The 23,697-nt window shown below is 37.2% G+C and overlaps 1 protein-coding gene across 4 annotated transcripts in view; it reads left to right on the forward strand.

Moving 5' to 3' along the window:
* The window catches only part of KAT6B (lysine acetyltransferase 6B), a 97,769-nt gene that overhangs the window by 49,062 nt on the left and 25,010 nt on the right, over window positions 1–23,697 (forward strand). For 2 of the 4 annotated variants that reach the window (XM_057375869.1, XM_057375868.1), the window contains exons 3-12: window positions 39–147; window positions 5,874–5,989; window positions 6,150–6,231; window positions 7,155–7,287; window positions 11,220–12,145; window positions 13,087–13,208; window positions 14,613–14,728; window positions 16,745–16,886; window positions 19,940–20,101; window positions 22,476–22,569. In XM_057375869.1, the coding sequence (XP_057231852.1) occupies window positions 39–147; window positions 5,874–5,989; window positions 6,150–6,231; window positions 7,155–7,287; window positions 11,220–12,145; window positions 13,087–13,208; window positions 14,613–14,728; window positions 16,745–16,886; window positions 19,940–20,101; window positions 22,476–22,569 (2,002 nt within the window). The remainder of the gene's footprint in view (window positions 1–38; window positions 148–5,873; window positions 5,990–6,149; window positions 6,232–7,154; window positions 7,288–11,219; window positions 12,146–13,086; window positions 13,209–14,612; window positions 14,729–16,744; window positions 16,887–19,939; window positions 20,102–22,475; window positions 22,570–23,697) is intronic. The other 2 variants (XM_057375870.1, XM_057375871.1) reach the window with 2 other exon arrangements.

The following is a 23,697-nucleotide window of genomic DNA, read 5'->3' on the forward strand; positions in this document are numbered from 1 at the left end:
TTTTTGTTGGCTAACTGTCTGTTTGTTTTTAAATCTAGCCACGAGCTGATCCCATCCCGATATGTAGCTTTTGCTTGGGAACAAAAGAATCAAATCGTGAAAAAAAACCAGAAGAGCTCTTGTCTTGTGCAGATTGTGGCAGCAGTGGTAAGTTGGCTGAATTTACAAATACTAGAAATGTTTATGTTTTAATATGCCATAAAAATATTTTAAACTTGTGAAGCTTGTCCTCTCTTTGAACAAACATAGATAGAGAACTGAAACCAGGGGGAGTGGGAGAGTTTATTGTTTTTCGTATTTTTGTTCGTTGGTTTGTTTTTGTTTGGTTTTTTTTATACTAGAATTTTGCTGTCTGTAATTAGGATAATTACAAATGAGAGGTATGAAATTCATCTTTATGTCAAAGTATAGATCTGCTGAGTAAATTAAGAGGAGAAAACACACAATATGATAATTCAGGTATTGTTTGGATCTATGTTTGCTCTGAAAACTTAGTTTTGCATGTGACATCAAATGATCAAGAATTTTGCACAGATTTGCAGCATTTCAGAAACTGAGGAAAAATCATAGTAATACAGATTGTGTAGCATTCTGTGCTGCTGCATTTCTTGTGTATCCAGTTMATTTTAAAATAAATTTGTGTTACTCAAGAGGGAATTTGGATGGTATTTCAGGYATCATACTACATCAGATGAGCAACCTGTTACTTGTCAGGCTCAAGATAATGCCAATGCTGTTTGCATGTTCCTTGCTCTTGTGTGTTGCAGCACCTCTTGTAGGCTCTGTGTGTGTTCTTAATGCAAGTGCTTCTCTTCTCTGTGGTGGCCAGTGATGGGGCCAGAGGGGACAGCCTGAACTTTGGTCAGGGGAGTTTTAGAAAAAGGTTCTTCATCCACAGGGTAGCTGAGTACTGGAACAGCTCCCCAGGGAAGTGATCACAGCACCAGCCTGACAGAGCTCAAGCAGTGTTTGGACAATKCTCTCAGGCACATGGTGTGACTCTTGGGATGTCCTGTGCAGGGCCAGGAGTTGGACTCAGTAATCCTAATGGGATCCTTCCAATTCARTAGRTTCTGTGATTCTGTGAMTCAGGAGTACATGAGTATGATAATTTTGTAGGTGTGCTGAAGGTAGCTATGGCAGTATCCAGGACAGGCTATATATCAGTACTTGAGTAAAAACAAAACAGCATGGATAAAAGCATGCTTTCAGTTAATCGGGATATGTTTTCTATTGTGGTCTTGTCAGTCTGTCACCCTGATTGTTAYTTTGTATTTTAGCCAATGTATTTTTTTAGTATATTTTAGCCAATCATTACRCTCTGAAATAAGAAAATTACTTCTTTTTTAATCACAGTATGCAACAGCAAACCCCATAGATTTTAAATTGTCTTCCTTAGGTGGTTTATACGTTTCCTCTATTTTCAAATCTTCGGAAATATTTGGAAAATTAATAGGGTTTATGCTTGATTAGACTCTGGTGCACAGAGTTTACGTTAATCAGGTGAGCTTAGATATCAGCTACTCTTCTCTTGTAATAATCCCCTGGTGGATCTTAAGACATTTTAGAACTGGAAGTCTTGACTTTCATGGATCAGCTTCTATTTGAATTAACACCGATACATTCTCTCTGCCTCATTAAGACTAAATTATCTTTAATTAGTTCCTCAGATGTATTAGATACAAGGAATGAAATGTTGAGACTGCCAATCAGTTTGCTGGATGGTTAAACTTTAGCTACTGATGCCTAACTAAAATAAAAACCAATTTCAGTGCAATTTATAAATAACAAAACTTCACTCAAGTGGAGTTTTATTGTAATTGGATTTGTAATTTTGCACATTGCAGTGTATCTCAAAGCTGGTCTTGCTGTCTGACAAATAGAAAAGAAATTGCATGTTGTGCACCGCAAGCAAATTGTTCAGTTGATCAGAGATTAAATTGCAGTGCCCACTACTGGCATGTCTGTTTTCCCTTTTTGTTTTTGAGTCAAGTTGCTTTTGTCTTTTCAGGTAGTGCTTCTGCATTCTGAAAGCAGAAACTAGCTGGATAACTGCACATTTTTGTGATATTTGGGAGAATAAAGCATTTGGGTTGTAGAAATGAAATGCACTGCTATGTCAGCACAGAGGATTTATTCAGGAAGTAAGATGAGAGATGTCAGATGTGAGAAAACAAATCCCATTACAAAAGCAGACCTAGTTCCTCTTGGTTTTGGCTGGGTTTTGTGTTGGGTTTTTTTTTTCCTCTCCTGCTTTTTTCCTATCTCATGATTTTGAAAAATCAATACACTTGAGAACTGGAATTGAACTCTACTTCTGTTTTTCCAAACAAGCTGTGCAGAAGCAATTAGAGCTGCTGCTGGCAGATTTTTATCASGGTTTGAAGGAGGAGGGGAAAAAAGCGAGTGATTGGAGAATTGTAATAAGTGTTTTTAAAAGGGGGGGGGAAAATAGCTGAAAGTAGAATACCTGTGAGTACTTTCAAGTTGTGTGTTATCCTGAGAAGGCAAGAGGGTTACTGATCAAAGATGGGTAGAGGAGGCTGGAGAGCAGAGCAACAAAGATGCTGGGCTCAGATCAAGAGGAATAGGGACAGAAAATGTTTGAAAAAACTGGGCAGAGATCACTTTCTAAATGAGGTTAAGGGTGTGCTTTAGGATTAGTGGAATATAGAAATTGTCTTAATTATTGCTGACTGTGTAAGCATATTGGGCTATTGGGATAAAATGAACTGGTAAGAAATCTGCAGGTGGAAAACACTGGTACATCCCCAAGATAGGTGCACTGACCACTTCTGCTCATYGCTTAAGTCTCGCTAAATAATAATTACAACACTTTCTGCCTAAAGGTTATCAAACASAAGTTGAAGGGTTTTTTTGGTGAGTTATCTCATATAGTGTTTCCCAACGTTTGTGTTAAAAATAACTGGAGATATTAGCATAGCTACTTTAGCACTGTGTTAAATCGTAGACACTGAACTAATGCTTGTTCTTTTAAAAGATTAGTTATTTCATCAAACTCTTTAATGAATCAACAAAGAGGACACAAAAGTGGGCAGGTTAAAGAAGTTGCCTTGAGTCACAAAGGAATGAGACCTTCACTTTTGACTTCCTGATCACACCTATTTGTGCCACAACAGCGTATCACAAATCTGAACCGTTTCTGACAGGGACAAATGAACTTTAAAGTGTTTCATTTAAAAGTAGGACTGTGTGTATTCCTGGTAAAATTTTCCAACTATAAAAGATCTAAATTTCCAGTAATCTGGTAAACTTGTTTGATACRTTAAACTGTTGATACTACTGAGATTTGAAACAAAGTGAAGCAGTGGAACCAGGARAAATTACTGGTTTAAACACTTTAAACTAGTGTTGAAAACCTCTTGGAGATGTATCAGCTTTGGGACATGGAGAAGAYAGTATATTTTTAATTTCAGTTTAGATTAGTTAGAACTGAAATASTGCAAATTTGGAAGCCCAAAGCATGCTTTCCTTCAACTCTCAAATTTAAAGAAACCAGTTGTAAAATCAATGAAGGGCACTGTAACTTCAGCTGACTACAGGAATCTCTTAAAACTACGAAATCTSTATAACTGCTATGACTGCCGTTAAAGTTACCCTTTTAAAATTGAAACTCGTTGGTTACCACTTAATGTGTAGTAGGCATTAGCCTATACATGTTATTATTATATTTGCACTATGTCAATTTGTGTCTAAATTGAATAGTTTAAGTATTATAAGCTATTAAAGAACAATACCATATGGTATTTTGAAATAAAAAAAAATTCTGGGCTCTCTCTGCTAGTGCATGCCTAGAAAAGACAATGAAAGAACATAGCAAATATGTAGTGATGGTTCCCATTTGCACCCTTCCATCTTCTAGTTACTTGTGGCTCAAGGGTTTGGAATTGCGGGCAGACTTCACATTTTCAATACCATTAGAAATTTTTTCATGAATTTTTTCTTGAATTTTTGTCCGATAATTAAATCTAGCACTTAAGGATATTGACAACTGTATTAAGCTGTGTAATTGTTTGAATTGGAAATGTTCCTTTGGTAGACAAGAGATATCAAGTAGCACAGTTACACTTAATTTTTTCAACCATTGGTTACCAATCAGTGAGAAGGGATGTTTCTTATGTCTCTACTTCCCAGTTATTTTCTTAAAATTAAAATCAATAATTTTAACTGCAACTTACTTGCTCCTTGAAGTAAATCACTTCTGTGCAGGGTAGATAAGTGGAMTTAAATATATATACATGGAGGTGATTTATGACTACCCTTTAATATGTTAATATAGTTGTTAAGTCATGGTTGATAAAATAAGTCTCTATATGATATTGATTACTGATAYCATCCTCTTTAGGGAGTTTCATTGAAGGGAACAGTATCTCACTGAACTCAYTTCTGTAGTTATATTTGTCACTTTCAAGGAAGTGCCTACTCACTTTTAACCACAAAAAAAGTTTATACATCTAAACTGTATGAAAAAACATAGCCATTTGATTCTTAGCAATGTCTTTCTGAAACTACTCTTTGAATTTATTATTGATTGCTTCTTACTAATAGATTATATCCCTGCATTTTATTTTGAGAATATGCACAATTCAARTCATCTTTCCAAGTTTAACAATAAAGTGATTTAAACCTCAGATACATAGAATAAAAGGAAGTAAAAYCTGAGATTTTCACTCATTCAAGTGGCTTTTGCATTCCATCAGTTGTCTTTGCCATTCATGCCTCAGTCCATTAGAAGACAAAAATAGCAAATGCTCCTGGATTAGACTGTATTTTTGTTTGTGGTGTTTTCTCTCAGTCCTGGACTGAGACACAGTCAATGGAGAAAGTCTGAATGACTGTGACTACACCATTACCTAGAAGAAAGCACTCATCTACCTCTGGCAGTGAGAAAAAAGCACCCTTCATGCTTACCACRTCACTGCAGCATCTATAAGTGCAGCGTGGCATCAGGGATTCTCATCTCTGACACCTTCTGTGTTGATGTTCTTGATAATCTCTGAATATRACACTTGTGTATAAAGTGTGTAAAAAGTTTCCCTGGGAACGTTTATCCCTTCCTATTTAGCAGTGCCTTTATCTTTCCTGAATTAAGGGTACACTCCGAGGTTGTTAAGATATTAAAAATCACTGCCAGTATTGCCTAAGGTGTTGTATATGTTCTCTTTATTGGAAAAGTCATGTAGGCCTTCAAGGTTACTGTGAAAAGGGGATGGKCCTGCTGAGGAATTTTTGAATTTTGTGGAAGTGGGTAGTTCAACTACTTCCAGGCCCATCCTCCGCACTCACCCTCTCAATTTTAAGCCTTCTATTGTAATGTTTCTCTTGTGCYAATTTCCTGATTCATTTTCCCCCTTATTGCTCTGAATTTGTGTATAATTAAGCAATAAGTTGGAATGAAAAATGTGTAGTATTCRGCTATTCAGTCTCTCTGGTAGATACTTAGTATAGCTGGAAAAATAACTAATATGGTTTTATCTAAAGATTTCGTCTGTTTATTTTGCACTGCTAAGAAATGGGAGTGTGGTCATGTTTATAAAATTTCAGAACCAATGACAGTTTAATATGCTATGGAAATAATCTAGTGAAATAAGAATTCAGTTTTAGGTGCTTATTGTAGACCATTCACAGGTGTCAGTTACAGTAGAAGTCAATTTTCTACCTGTCTTCAGGAATGTGTTTCATAACAGTTATTCTGAATATTTCTATGGAGTAGATGAGTTAAATAATGTGTTGCAAAATTCTGAAAGCAACTGGTACTTTAAGGGTTCTGGTGGCTACATTTGGCTGAAGTTAAGAATCAATCTAATCAATCTTAAATCTCAAGCTCTCAATAATGTTTTGGTGTTTTTYAGGACATCCATCATGTTTGAAATTCTGTCCTGAGTTAACAACAAATGTGAAGGCCTTGAGGTGGCAGTGTATTGAATGCAAGACTTGCAGTGCGTGTAGGATCCAGGGCAAAAATGCAGTAAGTTAGACTTGTTGAGTGTTACCTGACTTTTTCTTTGTTTATAGTAGCTTTATAATTAGCATATGCACAATAATTGATGTACATCTTCAAGTGATGCTGTATTAAGTTTTTTTTTTCTTCTTCCTTTTCTCCACCCCCTCATCCCCRCCCCTCTCAGGATAATATGCTTTTTTGCGATTCCTGTGATAGAGGGTTCCACATGGAGTGCTGTGACCCACCACTATCCCGAATGCCAAAAGGTGATCTTAAAAATCCTTTCCATGAAAAAACTTCCATTCACAAACTTGTATCAAGTGACCAAAACCTCTTGAGCATGCTAATTTGGTTTTTTTTGCTTTCAATGATAGAAGTATTATTTAATTCATATCAAAGCCAATTTTATTTGTCATTATGTGAGGGGTTTTTTTCCTCAGGAAAATAATAAAGGTCTAAGGCTGTTAAAATGCTTGGAGTATATACACTGACAAAGAAGTCCCTGGAACATGTCTAAGAGACTCTTCTTCATGCCTTTAGTAAGAGTAATTGGAAAACCAGTCAAATAAAACAAAATGCACATGTCTTCAGGTTCTGTATATTTGTGATACACAGCAGCTCTCACTTTTGCTCTTATATCTTTATGGCTTTCTCTCTTTAATCTTAAAGTTACACTGAAGACTTTTCGCAGCTTCTCCCCTCCAAGTCCCCAACCTTATCTACGATACATGYTTAGCCATGGCTCTCTACTGTTAAAACAATGCTAAATTCAAGTTGTTTGTTAAAGCAAGTATCACATCTAGGTGTGATCTAGTATATTCTTTAGCATGCTCTATGCTGGTGGCTTTGTAACACACACATAGATTTTTTACCCTGTCTTAATTGTAGAAAGGTCTATAATATAAGGAGAGRGAAGCTAGAARAGMAATTCTTCTAGGAGCCTATTTGCWCATAATCTTTTCTGTGATCCTTGTTGCCTCTCATTTTTCCCTTTCTATGACCACTTTGCTTTTAAAAATCTCAGAGTATGGGTASAGGTGGATCACTTTTTTTGTCCACTTTCCCTTCCTTATGTCCTGTTCAAGAGATAATTTGCTGCCCTTGTATATAATGGGTGTATATCTTGGTACGCACCTGCAGTACAGATTAGATAAACTGCACACAGCTAAACTCTTTTTCCTTCATATAGGGATGTGGATTTGCCAGGTCTGTAGACCAAAGAAGAAAGGGAGAAAGCTGCTTCATGAGAAAGCTGCGCAAATAAGGCGACGATATGCAAAACCTATTGGACGACCGAAAAATAAATTAAAGCAACGAATGTTGTASGTTTCCCTTGGTTTTTWWTTCTTTAAATGTTTCTGAGAATGTAATCAGATAAGAGCTTGATACATGTTTAAACRTGGTTTTTAACTCTATTTCAAGTTGGGGAAAATAGATGAGTGATTTAATGTGTGCCCTTCAGCCCAATGTACAACTTCTTAATTATCGTAGGTGGTTTTGGTGTATCAAAAGGGAATAATAAAATTCCTGTAACTTAATTTTTCAGATCCCTTAAGTTTTTATCAAAAATTGTACCTATAGCAGATGCAAATAAAGTTCTGTGTAATTTTTAAGTGTAGCTTCAAATATTTGAAGTACCTACAGAAAACAAAGCAGAAAGTATCGAGCTAATTATATACAACTTCAGGAGACTGTTCTTCTCAAGGATCTGTTCAAAGGTGGCATTAAAATTACTTTTTAGTTAATTTCAGCGCACAAAAAGCAAACAATGCAAGTAATAGAGAAGTTCTGGTTTCAGTGGTACTCTGGAAAAGATTATTAGTTTGAATTCTGCTGTTAAGCCGCTATTGGTTACTAGGACAAGAGGTTGCAGTTCCTCTTGCTTCTCAAGACTGTGTTTATCTAAGACAACAGTGTGCTCTTTTTTTTTTTTTTGGCATCTGTCTTCCCAGGAAACACTGTAGTTGGACACTGTAAGTCTTGGTTAGAGGATTGTTTAAGTAGTGTTCAAATACTGAGTTGACATTACACCGKGTGTTAAGCAGGAACAGATTCTGTATCAGCTACAGTGCCATGTTGCCCTCCATCACATGTTCCTATCCACCTACACCTTTTTTACCCCTGTTTAAGTATTATTTAATGTTTGGCCGTGTCAACTCAGCAGCTGAAAAGCTTTCTGATTCTATCAACTACTCCTTCCGTACATTGTGACATTTTTCTCTATGGTCTACAAACCTGTCTCATATTATTCAGAGTTGCATGGGAGCTGCTGTAAAACTTTGCATTTTGCAAAACGGGATTTTTGAACGGAATGGAGCCCACATGTGAAAATGGAAGGAAAAGTACTTAGACTATAGTACATTAGTCAAGTTGATGTACTTGATACTGTGCATCTTGCTATACTCTCTTTACGCTTTCCCTCTGCCAGTATCTTTCATCTTGCCTYTTTGCTTSTTGTCCTAAAGTTCAATGTATGTTGTRCTCTAGGAAAGTAGTTCAGGACAAGAATCAAGTGTGACACTACATGAAATAAAAGATGTAGTTGTGGCTCATGAGGCTATGCTGTTAGAGTGGGCAAAACATTGTACTTCTTCACTCTCCTCCTGAATAAACAGCTCAGGAATCTGAAGGCCATTGAAATTTCTATATCATTGCATGTGCATAATAAAAATATTCTCTATATCTCTAGCTATACCTTGGGTTGTAGTTGTACCTCTGGTTTTACCCTTTGAAAACACATAAGCCTTCAGCTGGAGGTTGGGGCTTTGCTGTGGTTCAGGAGTGRTGCTCCCCAGCTTAGTGCTGCTGCTGAGACTCCCCAAACAATGCACTGCTCACGTGCTTTCCCAAACCCTTGCAACTGGCTGTAGAGGAGCATTAAAGGCCCAAAAASGAAAGATCCCAGGCTGGGATAAGGACACCGTACTGGAAACAGCCATGAGATAAGAAAGCAAACAGTAACAGCTACAATGCCAATAATGAAGTGTACAAGGTATGCTAAACAATTCACATGTGATTGTTTGGAGCCAGTGTTACCTGGCACTCCCTGCTTACCCCGHTGGAAAGAACCTCTTCTTCATGGAAGGAAGGCCCTTCCCCTGCCCCCAGCAAYGATGTGGGGTGGTATAGAATAACCTGGGKTCCTGGCCATGCTCCCACCTGGCTACTGCAAAAATKACCCCTGYCCTGACTGGAGCCAGGRGCGATTCTAATACAGTACTGCCATCTTACTTCTCTGCAGGCATGTCTCTGATTTGAGTTCYCACAGTGGATTTAGCAGCAATGTCCCTCCTGACACTAATTCTTCTCTTCCTTCCTCATATGTGTAATAGAAAGGTTGGAAATGTTATGAGGCTTTTGCTATTATGTTTTGCTRTTGAGATTCTGGGCTGCAACTTTTAAAGTGAATATCATGCTAAAGGATGCAGAAATTCTTTCAGTATTATGAGTRTTAGTATTTTTATAAAGATTTTCTTTGTAGCATGTGAGCTGCATCTGCATGTTACAGGAGTACCTGGGAAGCTCTTTATAAAAAAATATTTGAATTTCTGCCAGCACATTTCTATTACTTCAATGTCTCATATATATAAGAACAGAATAATCTTGTTTTGGAAAAATAGTGTTTAGGAGATAGAATGAGAAGATACTCTTCTGTATGAAATCCTATTTTAAAGTAATTGTGGGCTATGAAAGATAATAGYGTCAAACATAAAAAGTGTGTGGTCACATGAAATACAGGAAGGTTAGCCAATGCCACTTAGTCCTTGTCTACTACAAAGAAAATCTGTCCAGTGGTACTGAAATAATTTTTTGCCTCTTGATCATCGGTAGGAAGCCCTTCACAGGCAAATTACTGTGTAAGGTTAACTTAAGCCAGGTGTGTGCTGGCCTCCAGTACTGCTGGTGATTGCTGCATCTGGTACTGAGAACAGGTCTTGYGATGGACTTAGGGTGCCAAAGGATTTAAACGACTTGGAAGTTTTTGGTTTTGTTGCCTCTTAGGAACTAACCAAATTTAAGGATGTGTGGGTGGAAAGGGGGCTAGTTCTTAAACTAGTGGGTTCTTAGAAGTCAGWAAACCAGATGGTAGCCCTAGGCTGTTGAATCTCTAATTAAAAGTAACCTGTTGCAATTAATTACTTCAGGATCTCAATTAGGAAGGCAAAAATCTGTGGAAGAAAACTTTCCACTGCAAAGTAAATAAGCTAACTTCAAAGAGCAGGATGGAAAAGGGAATGAAAGAAAGCATGTGATGCAACTATGTAGCTTTGTTTGGCATTGTAATTTGATTGTGTGTCCAAATAGCTATTTTTTTTACTGCAGATATTTTAATAAGTTCTGTTTCTATATACTACTCTTAAGTGAAGTTCCTCTCTCCAGTTGTTAGCAACTAGTTAAACCTGTAATTCTGTTGTTATACATGTTGGCTTTCAGTATGCCCTTTTTCTTCCTAGCATTTAAATAAGATTCACTACTCTGTTTTTTYCTAACACCTTCATGTTAGGCCTGATTAGTTCATGGCTTTTCTGCAAACACACCTGGGTTATAGTTTTGTTCTTTACTTTCCTTTGCTATTTTTGGATTTTGCTATTTTTAGAATTTCTAAAGAAAAGAGTCTGTTTCTTTGCTTTTGTTGCAATGCTCTTAATAAAATACCTCATTTGGTATTTTGGCTCTTAGATTTTTGGTGGTAATTTTTACTGCCACATTTTACATAATCCAACAAGAGTGTGGAAAAAAATAGCAGTTTCTTAAAGATTGACTGTATTGCTTTAAAGGACTAATAGACTTTCTCTACAGTTTAAGCAAATGTAGTCTGAAGTTCACTGTTTTGATATCATATTAACACTGAAAACATTCCTCTCCTCTGTGTGTACAATAAACTCTATGGTGATGGAGCAGTTGTACAGATATGGTGTAATGATGCCTTTTCCAAAGAAGCACACTTTATCTATGCCTAAAAGTGTGTGGGAAGGCTGCATACTTGGGAGATCTTGCTGTGCCAGCTGCTTCCATTTATGCATAATGTGGACCATTTTTTGAAGATAAGAGGGGAGGGGGAACAAAATGAAAAAGGGGAAAAAAATAGCTGGTTGCTTTGTCATAGTGTGAAATGTATTTCCAAAGTGTATATGTCTTTAAATTTTATAAAAGATTTTTGAGTACAGTGCCCTAGGTAACTTGTATAAACTGTAGTACTATTTGGCAGTAAAGATTTTGAATGCTGATTTTTATTTTTCAAATTTTTGCATAGGTCTGTAACCAGTGATGAAGGATCCGTGAATGCATTCACAGGAAGGGGGTCACCTGGTAGGGGTCAAAAGACTAAAGTCTGTACCACACCTTCATCTGGTCATGCTGCATCTGTGAAGGATTCAAGCAGCAGATTGCCTGTTACAGACCCCACTCGGCCTGGTGCCACCACCAAAATCACCACCACCTCCACCTACATATCTGCCTCTACACTTAAAGTTAACAAGAAAACCAAAGGGCTCATTGATGGCCTTACTAAGTTCTTTACACCATCACCTGATGGTCGCAGATCACGAGGTGAAATAATAGACTTTTCAAAGCACTATCGTCCAAGGAAAAAGGTCTCTCAGAAACAGTCATGCACTTCTCTTGTGTTGGCTACAGGTACCACACAAAAGCTAAAACCTCCACCTTCTTCAGTTCTACCCCCAATCCCCATCTCTGGTCAGAGCCYCAGTTCTCAAAAATCCAGCACTTTGACTTCTTCCAACTCTCCCCGAATTTCTTCCAGTCAGTTAAGCATACCCTCCTTTAGCAGCCTTCCTAGTAGCAGTCAGCTCAAGGGACTCTTTGATGGACTCTCTCATATCTATGCTGCTCAGGAACAGCCTCGAAAAAAGGGTCACCCAAGCTATGAGCCCTACAAGCATTTGTGTAGTAAGCCAGGATTATCTTCCACATCAACATCTAATAGTCATTTCTATGCAAAGAAAGAGGTTAGGTTTATTTCTCATGCCTGTGCCTCTGGATGGGGTATGTCTAGAGGACATGCTTTTAAAGCAATGGCTCACCTCAAGAGAACAGCTTTCTTTAAAAAGCACAGAGCTCTAGGCAGATTTAAGTATAAAGTGACCCCTCAGATGGGGACCCCCTCACCAGGGAAGGGGAGCTTGACAGACGGAAGGATTAAACCTGATCAGGATGATGGTAAGCAAAGGTCAAAGYGCCAACCAAACCTGCGTCCCGTCCAAAACCAAAAATCTTATCACATAGGTCTTAGCTATTTCTCTTGTTCTTACTTCACTCTCATACAAAAACAACAAAACTTTGACCTTTTATCTAATATGCTGACTAAATCTCCAAAACATTTTTGGTTGGTTGTTTTTTTTTCCTGACTAATACCACACCACTTTTTTATTATTTTTTGCATCTGTAGTGACACTAGGAGCCCCAAATGCCTTCATAATGTTGCTTATGGCTGTGTAGTAGCGCATGAGTAGCCACTTGTCATGCTACTTCCTTGTTCTTCCCCTGCCGTTTCTGTGGCAGTAGTGCTGTCATCATGATTGTGTGCTGTCAGTGCTTATAACGGTGGGCACTTCAATTCATTTCCCTCTCCTCCATTGCTTTTTCATGAACAGTTCCMTCATACTACAGTCTCCACAACACTTGATCTGTACTGCTGTGAACTACCTTTTTTTAGAATTACTTTTGTTTAAGAAAAAAACCAATTTATTTGTAATGTTTGAATGTAGACTTAGCTTAGCATTAATCTCTAAGTTTTTAAGGCATCTTTTTTCCTCTTGTGTTTATTTTTACCTTCTAGAGTATGGTGGAATTTATCAGGTGGCATAGTTCTAGCAATAGAATATGCTCCATTTCAWGAGGTTCAAAACTAATTAAAGTAGAACTGGACTAAAAAGGCTTATATAGACAGACAAGCAAGCACCAAAAAATAGCTCATGCAGCAACTACAAAACAAGAAGGGGGGGTGAAGGTTTCACTGCTGTTGCTTAGTAATCCCAAATTTAGTTAAAATGGAAAGCCATAACATCCATAGTTGCAATCCTATTTAGTAGGATCACTTTGGTAAGGCACGTGTAACCTTCACGTCTGTGAATAAACTTTTTGCTGGTTTTAAATAACAGATACTGAAATCAAACTAAGCATCAAACAAGAAAATACGGATGTATTTCTGTTGGGAAGCAAGGACACTGTTACACAGGAGGATTTGGAAGTATTTAAGCAGGCCCGAGAACTTTCCCTGGAGGTAAGAATCATGTTGCAGAAAATGTAGTTATTTTTGTAAATAAAAACTCAGTTAATTTTCAGTATATCAATCTTCATTTCCAATGTATTTCTGTTTATCTAATGTGTCTAATGYATTGCTGTGAGTTTTATTTGGGAGGTACTGTATATACAGTCACATTCTCCCAGRTAGGAGGCAAGGCATCATGCTGGAATGGGACAGATGATAAGTGATGCTTAAGAGAGATTTTGAAAGCTGTATTTGGGCATTTTGGACATAGGACTACAGGATTAAACATAGAGTTTAAAMGTAGCTGGCATCCTGGTCAGGACTGTGAGGATGTTGGCTGGTAAGAATGTGCCTGATGATTTTCCTCTGYGAATAAAAGCAGATGCTCTAAAAGCTAAGTCTTTCCCAGAAAATACTGCTTGGTAGAAACACTATGTTTAGTGAGTTCATAATTCATTTTACCTGATTACTTACCACTTTGAGTTTAAATACTGTAAACACTTTCTAGCAGTGGAAATAGACTTGAATCAGACTAGCRTACCAGACTTTTACTTTTTTGTATCCATGAAATAAACAACCAGTGCCTTTGAGAACCTGGGTCAGAAGGTAGGTGAATACAATGTTTCAATTGCTGCCTTCTTAAAATGGTATCATAAGTGCCTGTGTGCTGTACTTTTTTCAGTAACAGAAGTCACTTAATTTTTTTTCAGTTTTAGTATACAAGAGCTGATATTACTGCTGTATGGGTCAATGCAGTGACTTTTTTAGTCTTCCATTCAGAGCGTGTTAACCAACAAACTCAGACTGAGTTTAAAGATTCAGTTTCATTATCAGCTTGTGCTTCTGTTTGCTCATGGAAATAGTTCCTACCTCTTGCTTTCTTTATCTTTCGTATGCAGTCCCCAGAAATGTTAGGTGGGAAGATTTCTAAAATTTGTGACATTGATATTGCTTGTTTTTCCTCACCTTTCTTACTCTTTCCTATTTTGCCAGCCCTTTAGCAGTCATTTTCTGATCAGCTTAAGTCCAGTATCTTAGCTGAAATTAGTCTGTTAGTATACTCTTGACTGTTCGARGTAAACTCCAGTTACTCTGGAAGGGTTGTGCTGATACCTTTTCTCTCATTATTTTGGCAAAAGGATGGCTTTGAGTTTGCACCAGAGCTATAGGGAAGCCCTCACACWAGATGCTATGGGACAAGAAAACTTGGGGCTGTTGTACTTCTTATTTGGCTGAGTTTTGCTGTTTCTATTTGCTGTTTGCAAACTCTGTCCTCTGTCAGGGTTTAAAGAGCTTAAGCAACTGATTTGGATACTTCAGGTTTCTTGTGCTTTCAGTGGATGAAATTGGTTGTATAAAGCTAAAGTTTCTTTTACTTTTTCTGTAAGTTTTTTTTTTCTCCCCCGCACTTGACAGAAAATTGGGTGTAAAAACACTGGTGAAACAAGTGGCCGATACCCTTCAGTGATTGAGTTTGGAAAATACGAGATCCAGACCTGGTACTCTTCACCTTACCCACAGGAATATGCAAGGTAGCAAGTTGTCAAGATTGTCGTACATGATTGGATTTTTTTTTAATGTGAAAATTGCAACTTATTTTTTACTCTTTTGTAACTGTTTATAATTTAAAGCCTTTAAAAGCATGTATGCTTTTGTAGTTGTGAGAACAAGGATTTGTCTTTCCTTTTAGCTAGTTCTAAATCAAAGATGCGGTAAAAAGAAAAAAATGTTTCTAGCTCTGTATAAATGTCAACTTGCAGTGTGTATTGGTGTGGTTTTGTTTGAGGTTTATTGTTGTGGTTTGATTTTGGTGGTTTTGTTTTCATTTATTTGGTTGGCATTGTCTGGGGTTTTTTTGGTTCATTGTTATTTTTTTCTTAGACCATTGCAGTGAGCTATGTCCAACTTCTTTAGACAAATTAATCTGCTTTGTGATCCAGCGTTTGTTAACCTTTTTTCTAACGGCCAGGGGAAATGTCATGCTAAATAAATAAAGTCAGAGTGGGCAAGTTACGGCAACAGCATCTCATTTCTGGCCTTCTTTGTAAGGATGCATCTCAGAGTCAGGCAGAGAGCATGAASTAGTACGTGTGCTCAGCAGATCTCTGTGGAGTTTTGTGTGTTCTGAAAGTAAATGTTGTATTAATCCATTGGCTCTATGGATTAATGAAACTGTGGCACACTGGAAGATATTCAGAAYTGTATTTTTTTCAAGCTGTACTACTATAGCAAGCAGTGTGATCTATTCCAAAATACTGTTRCATACTGTTACTCTAAAGTGCCTTTTTTCTTGTTGATGGGAATGAGGGATATGTCATGTATCAWTAATATAAAAATTAAGGGCTAAAGAAGTGTAGAGAGTGTTTCCTATTATGACATCTGCTTTTCTAGTGTTAATCTTTTATTTCAGTTTTACTTTTTGTTCCCTCGATTTATATCATACTGTGGAAGAGTGAGTTACCTATTCCATCAAGTAAATTAATCCCAGTTAGAAGCATAATGAAGGATAATTATTAGTATGAGGCTAGAGTGGGATGACAATATAGGAGGCACTGTGGCTCTCGGCTGAGTGCAGTGGGATTACATCACTGAACAAATAGTCCAAATTACTTTCTAAGTTGTTGATGGACTTTCTGATCATAGTGGAGTAGTGCAAACCATGGCCATAATCCCAGGATGTGCTAGTAACTTCAGAGCAGATAAAGATTGTCCTCTGCTCTGAAACTTTGCAGACTAATTACTTTATGCAGCAGTCTTCCACTGATTCAGTAATTTGAAAATGAAGGTAAGTAGCCATAAAAAATGTCAAAAGGAGCAGTTCATGATGGTATGTAGAACACAGGGCATGTGGGTTACTTGTGTGTAGTCCGAATTGGCTTCTCCCCRCAGAAGTGCAGCCATGCGTGTTGCTGGTGTTCTGCAGGTGTGTGTGAGGGAGATGTTTTGCCCCTATGTGAGCTCTTGGGATGGGCTTTTAGAGCAAAGGAGGAGTAGTTTAGGCGGAGGTGAGGGGGTACAATCCTGCTGCAGTTTGCTGTTTTACCCAAGTATTTGGAAGACAGTGGGAAGAAAAGTCATTCTCTGGCCTTCCCCAAATGCAAAATAAGGAAACCCTAAGGGAACGAGATCCCCGGTGTTCACAAGAAAGGTGAAATTTGAAGTGTTACTCCAGTGTGCTTACTTTGATGGAGAACACAGCAAAAACTGAGGTGGAGTGTGGGAAGGGGGAACTAACAAATCTACCGGAGACTGGACCACAAACTAACTAACTGACCACAGCAAAACCTTATTGATTTAGTTTCACTGTGATTAAAAGATTGATTAATTGATTGATTGAATCTGGTGTTTTCTTATTTTCCTTTTCTGACAACTAGTGTGTGAATGTTTACTTATTCACTCTAATGTAGTATTATTTATTTAGTTAAGTTTCAGCTGCATTTGCTTATGATATCTTATATTTGAATGGGGAGGGCTTTTCATTTGTGGTAACTTTGTTTACAGAATGTGATAAACTTTTTGTATAAAATATCTTCTTGTTTTTCCTACAGATTACCAAAGCTTTACCTGTGTGAGTTCTGTCTTAAGTACATGAAAAGTAAAAACATTTTGTTAAGGCACTCAGAGAAATGTGGCTGGTTTCATCCTCCAGCCAATGAAATCTACAGAAGAAATGACCTTTCAGTATTTGAGGTAGGTACATCAAAAATAAAGACTTGTTGCAAGGAACCAGTTTGTAGATGTTACAGACCAGCTGCAGAACTAGTGCAAAGTTTAACGTGCTTAGGTACTTCCCTAGAGAGTCTTCTTATACTGCAAAACCAAGTTAAGATTTCTGAGTCCATTTTCCCTATTTTGTTCTACCCTGTTGTGTTCTTTCATGGTTTGTACTTTATTTGTACTTCATGCATTAGCCAAGTATCTTTAAGATACTTGACTAGCATGAATCTTAGGGCTTCCTTTGCAGTTCTGATCTTTGATTGGTTTGCCTTTCCCCCTTCTCAGCAAAAGTAACTCTTGGCACCCATTAATTTCTGGCTGTTGGAGTGTCTTGAGTACAGGGAGAAGACTAATGTCAATGCTCCCAAAGTATAAAAGCAATTAAGCAGCTTCTTGTGTAATTCTAAAATCACAAATGTAGCTACTATGCTTTTGCCTTCATTTTGGATATTTGAGAAACTTGCCCTGAAACATAAAAAGCCCAGAACCTCAACATTGGATTTATTAATCTATTCTCTTGCGAGATTACATCTTTTAAGTTTGAGGTTTTATGGATATCCTGGACAAGAGAATTCTGTGTTTCAAATAGCATACCTGCAGTTGTTAAAACCATGCCTTAACTTTCCTGTTCCTCTTTGCAAGCATTCTTACAGGTAGTAATAACAGAAAAGACTGCTGGGGTTACTAGGACTTCTTTTGAGACTGTTTCTCAACAGTGTTATTTAGATATGTATATTGATAATTTCTCCTTAATTGCAGATGTCAAATTCTTCTTCAAACTTGTATTTTCAAATTGTAGAAATGTCTCTTGTGCATGGTCAGTGCCATTATCTGTTCAAACAATGGTAGATGCAGTCTTGTAGTCCTTTTTAAAGTTAGAACAAGATCTTTGTATTTGCTTGGTTGCTTTTGTGCTATTAAAAAAAACCAGCTATTTGCATCAAGGTGGCTTCCTTCCTGTCTTAAGCAGTTTTTATAAATACTTTGCYAGCAATATATTTTTATATATTTTTATAAACATTTTGCCAGCAAAAGACTTGGATTGTAAATAGACTTACCTCTTTTCCTATCAAGAAGTGAAATTTGCTAGTCTGTTTAAAATAACTTGTTTTTCTCTGTAAGCAGGTGTTAAGACCTGTACAGCATACAATAGGCAAATTGTGCTTTCCCTTTCATTTTTATTAACTCATTTATAAACTCACATGCCAATATGTGAGTGAAAAATTCTTCAAAAAGTAAACTAAAATACAGAGAAATACTGAGAAAGGGAATGGGGGGATGGGGATTGCTGTAAAAAACATATGGTAAACTAAGTATTGTGAAAGCAATGTCCCAACTCTTTCTCCACAGCTTTTATTCCCTTTGTCTATTTTAGGTGCTTCACTAAGCACTTACGTTAAGCCTTCTGAAACAAATGTGATTGGTTTGGGTGTTTTTATTTCAAAGGTTAATGTCTGTTGTCACTGATTACTGTAGAAACGTTGTCATTAGTTCATGTCCTTCTTCATATCTTTCAAGAATTCTGTGCAATCATTTTCTTTTAGGCAGAATAAAGGGCTTGTGGTTTCCTTCATGCTTTATGTTTTTGAGAGAAATGGAAATAAGTTTGGCATTTTGTGATTTATGTACCTCTGCCCAGAGCATGACTTTGACAGATTTGAGAGCAGACTTTGACTTAGCTTACTACTATGCTGTAGCCAAGCAACTTTGACAGATGCTTCCTTCTGAGCTTGCCGTCCCTCCTTTTCCCCCCTTCTCACATTTGAAGCTGATGAACAAGCTGTGTTTGCTTGAAATTTAAGAAGTTTTTTACATTTCTGTACAAATGTTCTCACTGAAAAAGACAGCTCACATAATCTGCATTTTCAGGCTTATATCTTACCCATTGGTGATTTCTGATTGCTTAATGTTCACATTTATTTTGCACACTTGCTAATAGGGGTGAAAATAAAAAGCATCTGGACAATGGAGTGTGTTGTAAGAGAGCTTGATGTATTTGATAGGCTCTTAAAAGCTGTATGAAAGTTTATTCTGATGCAGTAGCTATTCATTGAATGTTTTTTCTTCAATCCACTTAACACAACTATACTATTGATGTTCCCTTAAAATCCCTAAATGTATCCAAAAGGTTGGGATTTGCTGAGATTTGTAATTAGGATTCTTACTCAAAACAAAWTAGAATGGAAGATGGCTTCTTTTTCTGCACAGTGCATATCATTTGTCTCTCTCTGTGAATGAAATACAGCTACTGCCATTATCAAAAAATCAGTACAAGCAAACCTTTTTCTTAAGAAGATTATTTCAAAAATGTGTTGCCTTTGACTGAGCCTTTCCTTTCAGGAAGTACCTAATTGATCTAGGAAATCTGCATTTGTGTCTGGCTTTTCTGTAGCTGTCTGAATCACAGCTTGACTCTTTACACTCATAATATACCTAGACTAATTGTAGTATTTAGCCAGAAAATTTACCTCTCTCACTCAGTATTATTTTAGCCTGGCATGGAAATTTTGTCTGGTGTAATTTATCCAAAACATTGATGTGATTGATATGCAATTTGCTACTCATTTATTGGCCTTGCACCTAAAGGGTTCAACATAATACATTTCTTTGTTCGGGTTCTTTTTTTAAAGTTGTTGTACACCMCTGCCTTCTAGCAAACCACAGTTTAATGTAGTTTTAACTGCTGCATTTTAACTGCCAATAGTACTAATTTTCATTCCAGGAATAAAGTGAAAGAGGTAAGTCTATCTTGAACAGTTAAAAGATGAAGTTACTTTGTTTAATAAATCCAGATACTCAGAGGTTACTTAAAAATGCAAAGTAATTAACACTAACTAGAGATTTCTTATTTAAGAAGAAACTGGAGCATTTCTCTTCTGAACCTTGAAGAGAAGTGTTTTGTTTGKTTTTTTTCCTGTAACATCATACTATTCATGTTTCCTTTTAGGATATGATTGATTCAGTAAATTACTTTGTCCTAACTTGTTGGTGTCTGGGAAATAACTGTGTCTGTCTTGCTTTTCTAGGTTGATGGAAATGTGAGCAAAATTTATTGTCAGAATCTTTGTTTGTTAGCTAAGCTGTTTCTGGACCACAAAACCTTGTATTATGATGTTGAACCATTCCTCTTCTACGTCCTTACAAAAAATGATGAGAAAGGCTGCCATTTAGTTGGRTATTTCTCTAAGGTAAAAATAAAAAAAAGGGTTTATTTAATATTTGTTATTTCCTGCGCTCCTTAATACTTCTGCCAACAGCAAAGCAAAATGAGAAGTTTGGGGGAAAAAAAACATAAACTTGAAAGCCTCCCTGTGAATCTTAAATGTTATATGCATTGTCTTAAATACACTGTACTTTCTTGCCTCAGACTGATTCGAGTTAAGAATGCATTTAGCATGGATTGTTTTTTTTCCTTGGTTTGGGACTCTTGTTTTTCAGCTTGCTTTGTTTCCAGAATTTGTTGTGGTTTCAGTTGAATATTTAATCTTTTTCCTCCCCCCAGCATTTTTGCATTAGTATGCCAAGTCTAACTTGTAAAAGTTGCAGGTACTTGGAATGTTGATGTGTTTTCATGGCTTGACTGCTAGCAGTTCAAGCTGGCTATTTAGATGTAAATGGGCAGTGATGTTGCTCTCTTGTGTGCAGTCTGATCTCATGCAGTTACTTGCTGCTCCAATGTAAGAATGCATTGCCTGACTTCATGGTGGCTGCCTTGTTTAGAGTGGATGTCTCAGTTGTGGCTGATTTTCAAGTAACAGATGGCTGCTATTGACTAAAATGATACTTAAGTGGACTATCTTGACAAAGATGACCAAGAAGAAGGGTGAGACTTAGTTAGATGTGACTGTAACAGGAAAAGTTTCCATTATTGTCTGTAATTTGCCCCTAAGGGATGTGATGAATAGGTGCAGTTACTCAAAAATTCACTACTTCCTGATCCTAGTATTGCTACCTACTCCTATTGACTAGATATTTTCTTTCTTGGTTAAGTGATTTGTGGGAAAGTAGTAGTTAGGAGAGGCCCAAAAGTCTTGTCAGAGTACCTGGATATTATACAGTAATCTCTTGAATGTCTGATCACATCCTTCCAAAAGGTGGGCCTTGCTGGAGTTAAAGTAGCAGTGAGACATGTAGGCACCATTTCCACTCTTATGTCAGTCGGAACTTCTTGTGACAAACATGTCAGCTTTGATTTAGGCAAGTGTTTTCTCCATTTATTTAAGGTGTTGCAGCTTCAGGTGAGTCTCTTGATTTTTATTCCKTATCAGAGAATTGTTAATGTTGAAAGTATCTTTGATATCGCTGAGTCCACTGTTACCCCAGCACTGCCATGGTTGCCACTAAACCGTGTTTTCAAGTGCCACGTTTACAAGTTTTTGAACATTTCTAGGGATGGTGATTCTACCACTTGTATGAGCAGCCTGTTCCAATGCTTCATAACCCTCTCAGTGCAGAAATTTTTCCTGACATCCAGTCTGAACCTCCCTTGGTACAACTTGAGGCCATTTCTTCTTGACCTCTTACTGGGGGTAAAAGCAGAACATATCCTCAGCCTTTCCCTCATCCTCCATGTGGCCACCCTGTCACAGAAGGAGATCAGATTAGTCAGGCAGCTTGGGTATCTGATGGAGTGTTTGGGAATGAGTGTACTGCCGTGTGATCCTGTCATGTCATCACTGGCCTATTGTCATCTTGTGTGGAGGCTGAAATGATAGCTGGTGTCYTAAACTAGACATTTGCTTAGCACAACTCCTTCAGTTATACTGACCTGGATATTTCTGCTTGCTTTATTTGGTCTCCCTCAAAACTGCCTATTGCTGATCTTTGGGGTGTAATGTTTTAAAGGTAACAAAGGTCTTCCTCATCARTAAATTGGAAAGAACCTATAAACTTTTATAATTAAAACAGCCTCCTAATCTTAGCTTCTGGTGTCTTATACAGTGAGTGTAATATTTGCCTCCATTGCCTGTGTCTGACTTCATTCTGTCTGCAAGCTTTTGTTTCTGAGCATTCTGCCTTGATTTGGGTTCAGGTGAGAAGCATCTAGCTTCAAAAAAATTAGTATGCTTCAAGKGTAACTTCTTTGTTCTGCACATATGAGGCTCATCCCCTGCACCCTGACCACATATTCAGAGAGAAGACAAAATAAAGATGAAAACCTGCAGGTACTTAGTGTAGTAATTACAGAAAATACAACTTCACCATATGTATGGATATTGTATTCCTCTTTTATATCCTTGGGAACGGTCAGTGAAGCATGAAAATATTTCTCTCTTCTTACTGTCTTCCTCCTTTACAGCATTTAAACTTTATTGTTTTTTCCATACAATGTATTTAATTTTTAAAATGCTGAGTGTTTAACTAATTTTAAAAATACTCTGAAGGGTATGTTTGATACTTCCTTCTTAAAATTCGATGTTAACGTGGAATTATTTGACTTTGGTATTAAACCCATACATCTGTTCACCTTATTGGGATATTTTACAAGGACAGTAGCAGGTGCAGGCAATTGCCCACTTCAGCAGTGCTTTGACATACTTGATCTGTTTCTCCTTCCCACAGGAAAAGCTTTGCCAGCAGAAGTACAATGTCTCCTGCATAATGATCATGCCCCAATACCAAAGGCAAGGATTTGGAAGGTTTCTCATTGATTTCAGTAAGTGAAGTGTTTTATTTACACTTGTGTTCCAAGGAGCTGATGGCTGTTAAATAAAGTTTCATATGTTACACTTTCATATAACTCACTTTGTTGTTTTTATCAATAGATAATGGAATTTCTGTTTATATTTACATAGGATAGAAAAGCTCCCTGAAGTGAAAAACTTAGTGCTGCTCTGTTATTGTACTCGAGGAAATTGAGAATGGATCTCTCGGCAGTAATATTAGCTCACAAAGCTATTAGCCCGAATGAATTGTCTAAATTACTTTCCATTTTGCTTTGCTCATTAGTATAAGAAGAGGCAATTATTTGTGATTATAGCTAAGGAGGTGTTAGTCTGAGACATTCTCTCCATTCTAATATTTCTAGCTTGTATCTTTTCAGCTAAAAAAAAAAGCATTAATTGAAGAATTACCCCATGGAAGAAATGTGTTTTGGTTTTTGTATTCTTCACTTTTTAGTGAAAATTATTACCAAAAAGGGTTTATGGGTGTTCATGGCTATGCATGTACTTGCTGCTTTATTTTGCTGTCGTACCTGTTGGAAAGCTTCAGGCACACTTTTAAATATAGATTTGTTATTCCCCAAATCTTTAAGGTGTAATGGAACTCCAAACAAAATTATCTAAAGAAACTTCTCTGCTGAATGTCTTCATTACCACTGAATCCAGCTTTCCACTGTAATTTAGAGGGAGGATGATAAGGAATTGGTGTACATTGTATGTGGTTGCTTTTCACTATTATGTTTTATAAAGCACTGTAGAATTACATGACAGTAGAGATAGTTCAGATAATAGGATTCCTGCCCTGAAGGTGTATGCAAGAACATTAAAATGCAAATAATAATACATTGCAGTATAACAGCAGGACAAAGACAGTAATTTGTAACTGTAGAGTTTTCAAGTTCTGTGTCTTGCAGTGTTGTACGCAGCATGACTGTGCTAGAGCCTATAGAGACACTTAGTCTGTCCCATCATTGTGTGGCTTTATAAACAGCCTTCAGTGTACCCCTGTGAGTTAGGTAAGGCTGGTTCTGGACCACTTAATCCACCATTGAAATGTAGCTGTCACTGGAGTGGAACACAGCAGCTGTTCCATTGTGTGCCTTCTGCAACCTTTTAGCAAA

Source organism: Malurus melanocephalus, unplaced genomic scaffold (genome assembly GCF_030028575.1).
Source record: "Malurus melanocephalus ecotype Western Australia unplaced genomic scaffold, MMel_1.1 scaffold_261, whole genome shotgun sequence".
In the NCBI taxonomy this organism is placed as follows: Eukaryota; Metazoa; Chordata; class Aves; order Passeriformes; family Maluridae; genus Malurus; species Malurus melanocephalus.